The 3,794-nt window shown below is 54.1% G+C and overlaps 1 protein-coding gene across 1 annotated transcript in view; it reads right to left on the bottom strand.

Annotated features, from left to right (window-relative positions):
• Window positions 1-3,536, bottom strand: part of ADAM15 (ADAM metallopeptidase domain 15) — a 19,958-nt gene extending 16,422 nt beyond the window's left edge. The window contains exons 1-4 of the mRNA XM_029286121.1: window positions 3,452-3,536; window positions 1,950-2,015; window positions 1,479-1,560; window positions 770-848 (exon numbers count right to left, since the gene is read on the bottom strand). Coding sequence (XP_029141954.1) covers window positions 770-848; window positions 1,479-1,560; window positions 1,950-2,015; window positions 3,452-3,536 — 312 coding nt within the window. The remainder of the gene's footprint in view (window positions 1-769; window positions 849-1,478; window positions 1,561-1,949; window positions 2,016-3,451) is intronic.
• Between the last annotated feature and the right edge of the window lie 258 nt (window positions 3,537-3,794).

Here is a 3,794-nt window from a genome sequence, read left to right as displayed (position 1 = left end):
TGAAAGTGAAAGCGAAGGGTGAGGAACTAAAGGGAAGCAGAAAATGATGGTGAAAATGAACGTGGATGGGAGGAAGGAGAAAGTGAAAGCAAGGGATGGAGGAAGTAAAAGGAAGGATAAAATGAAAGTGAAAATGAATGTGGATGGGAGGAAGGAGAAAGTGAAAGTGAAAGCAAAGGGTGAGGAAGTAAAGGGAAGCATAAAATAAAAGTGAAAATGAACTGGGAGGAGAGAGTGAAAATGGAAGGGGAGGAGAGCTCAATTCCGCCCCAATTTTGCCCATTCTTACCTTAAACCCGAGCAAACACAGACACTGGCCCAAGAGTCGGGGTACCCCTGAATGGTACCCCAATAACAGCAGTTGCCCTAAAAGAAAACCCCGAACAAAACAGAATCAACAGCTTAAATCTTGATTCGGCTGCGACAGATCATCCAGTTCCTCTTTTGCAAAGACACGCCTGAATACACACAAGCCAGGGTTTAATTTAGGGAATCCAGGCTTGCTCAAGGCCAGACAGAGTGAGTGGATAAGCCAAGGTTTAGCCACCAGGTCTGCTAAAGGCTACCCCTCCTATCAGAATGAGGAGCTGTAGGGTACCCAAACCCATTTTTGAGGCATCTCAGTGGGGAATTTTGTGTCAAAGCATATTTTGGCTGTTAAGACAACTAAATGGAACCTCCAGTTCTAGGAACAGTCTACCTCTGCACTGCCTTTCACTGAATGCTGATATGTAGCATATAAAACTGAGAAGATAAACCTGGTTCTTACCTCTGGCTTGTTTGGATGCACTGTTCTTGTCCCGTTTGGCAGATAATAGGTTAACTCTGAGCTGCCCATCATCAGCTCCCTGCGAAGGAAAAACAAGCCAACATTGAATGGAAATGCTGCAACAGCAAGCCTGCTAGGTTGGCTTTTGCTCAGTTGGGCTTCTCCAGATCCGTTCCTATTTTCGGCACGCTGCGAGGAAACCTCGCAGCAGAGAAAGGCTTTTTTTTTTTTAAATACCGCTTTTATCTCCTCAAACTCTTCAAACTCCTAGCTCTTCTCCTCAGTCTCTTCAAACTCCTAGCTCTTCTTCCAGGGCTTTTAAGAGAGACCGCTCCTGCCTATGGAAGCTCTACTGAACGCTCAGGGCTGGAGTGTCTCCGTTGCATCGGTGCCTTAGGCTTCCTGTGGCTTTCTCTTTTCTTTATGCAAAAGTTCTGTTTCGTTTTTTTAAATCAAACCTGAAATTTATATTTGCATCTAGAACACCCAGAATCAGGGGTCCCCTTGAGGTCATCAAGTCCAACCCCCAGCTCAGGGCAGACCTCCCCATTCAAGCACCTCCAATAACTTTGATTTTAAGTTTTGTTTTGTTTTTTTTTGCTTTAGGAGCGACAGGCTGACCTTCTTTTGGGCGAGTAGGATTTGGGGGACCCTTCTGACTGGGGAGACCCCCACCCCAGATTCTGGGACACCCCCTCCACCAACTCACCGATTCTGTGCCAAATCCAGACGCAGGCGCTCCCCTTCAACCTCGAAAACAAGCCGCAGCTGAGCAGGGAAACGGTGGGAACCTTAAAAAGAAGAGAATTGGGGGGAGGGAAAATAAAGATTGGGAGAGACCCCAATTTTGGAGCAGGGAGCTTGGGGGGGTCCACGCAGGCCCACCATCCCTGAAGGAAGCTGCCTTCAGGACGTTGGGGTGGGGTCTCCGCCAGCATCTGCAGAAGGTGTCTGCCACATTCCCTTCCCCGCCCCACCCAGGGTTTTCCTGCCCTGCAGAAATGGACGGAAATGCTTCGGAGACACCCAGCATCCGTGCCACGGGTGGGGGCACACCACGGGGGGGGGTGAGGCAGAGGAGATGAGCTCATCCAACCGGCTAAACCGGCAGCTGCCAAAACAGGCGTGTGATTTATGCCTTGTCTCTTTCACAAATTGGGGAAGAGGGGGGGCGCCTTACCAACGCGATCCTTGGGGTGACCGGCCATTAGCAAAGGGCATCGCTCATGTTGCGAGTCGGGGGCATCTGCAAAGGTTAAAAAGTGTTGGGGGTGTTTTGGGGGGGAGGTGGGGTGGTGGTCTTCTCCTGTCCCCCCCCCCCCAGAATTTGGATGCCTCCTCCATGGGGAGTCAGGTATGAATCTGTGCCCCCCTCTCCCCCCCCCAGAAGTACATTTTCGCAGACCCTTTGTGCAATGATTTGATTTTGGCGAGATCTAGGTCAGGCTGAGCCATTTTAAGAGGGGTGGACTTCAACTCCCAGAATTCCCCTTTTTCCACCCTCAACGACCGTGGCAGCGTCCTCTGTGGTCTCGTGATCAAAATTCAGCCGCTTGGCGATTGCCTCGTATTTATGACGGTCGCGGCGTCCCGGGATCACATGATTTCCCTTTTTTAGGTCCATCAACCAAAATCAATGGGGAGGCCGGATTCACACTTAACAATTGTGTGATTACTAAGTTAACAAACGCAACGGTTTGCTTAACGACCGCGGCGAGAAAGGTCGTAACGCGGGGCAAAACTCACTTCCGCAAATGCCTCACTCAACAACATAAATTTTGGGCTCCCTTGTGGTCATAAGTCAAGGACCCCCCTGTACAGTTTTGAGTTTTTGAGGACGAAAAAAAATCACAGATCTCCAATCCCAGGTCCATTTTTTTTTTCTCTGTTAAAAACTGCCACACATCGGCTATTGGTTGATAGGAAAGGCAAAAGACGCTCATGGGAGTTCAGCCAAGGACTTTGGAAGTGCTTGAGGACCTTGCGAGGTCATTTAGTCTGACCCCCTGCTTCTGCTGGGTGAGGAAAATCGGAGCCTCATCCCCTTTGGGAAGCTGCCTCCGCCGTTGACCTTTTTCTCTACTCCACCCCCCAAAACCTCTTTATTTCTGTAATTTTGACCCATTTCTAAGCCCAAGTCGCCCCCTTTTCTTCTCTCACCCGCCAGCAAACCCCAATCAATCCAAGATCCCTCTTTGAGCAGGGGGGGGGTCAGACTAGAAGACCTCCCAGGTCCCTTCCCACTCTGTCATTCTGTTATATCTGTTCTAAAACTTCCTCAAACGTCTCACAGGGATGGGCACCCCTCCGCTACTCCTCGGACAGGCCCGGCGCTCTCTGCACACGCTCAGAGACCCGGGAACCTCGTCTGTCCTTCTGCCTTCAGGGCTGAGCTGCGCGCCGGAGAAACCCGGGCAGAAAACAGCACCGGGCTTGGCCCACCATCCCGACACCCCCCCGACCCGCCCTTTCGCCTCCGAGCGAGCTATCAGGGGAGGGGGAACGCTTTTCCCACGACCCCGACGCCCCCCACCCCACCCCGGGCATGCCCTCCATAGCCCATCAGCCGCAGCCAAGCTGACCGCAGGATGGCGCAAGCTGCTCCGATCCTCTTTCCCATCCAAGCGGCAGCCTGGCTAGTTCCCCCTCCCGGGGGGGTCTCCCCTCGGCCCGGGGTCTCACCTGCTGCGCGCCCCGGGCCGGCCACGCATCTCCACGAAGGCGGCAGCAGCAGCAGCAGCAGCGCGACTTCCCTCCAGAGCGCCATGGCCGGGCAGCGCCACTCCACGCGCGTTGCGCACCGCGCAGGGTCTCCCCGGGGGTCGCCGGCCTGGCCAGGAGAGGCGGGAAGGGGGCGCTGCGTGCCGGGCTGCGTGCTGGGTCGCTCTCCGGAGCAGGAGGCGGCTCTTGAGCGCTGACAGCCGCCTCTTCCTCCTCCTCCTCCTCCTCCGGCTCCTCCTGCGCGCCGCCTCGCATTGCAACGCCGCCGCCGCCGCCGCCGCGGCACAAGCGGCTGCTGGGCCCG

The sequence above is a fragment of the Protobothrops mucrosquamatus genome, unplaced genomic scaffold (genome assembly GCF_001527695.2).
Source record: "Protobothrops mucrosquamatus isolate PMUCROS unplaced genomic scaffold, P.Mucros_1.0 scaffold2939, whole genome shotgun sequence".
Classification (NCBI taxonomy): domain Eukaryota; kingdom Metazoa; phylum Chordata; class Lepidosauria; order Squamata; family Viperidae; genus Protobothrops; species Protobothrops mucrosquamatus.
The sequence above is the reverse complement of the archived record's forward strand: the minus strand, read 5'-3'. Positions and strand labels throughout refer to the sequence as shown.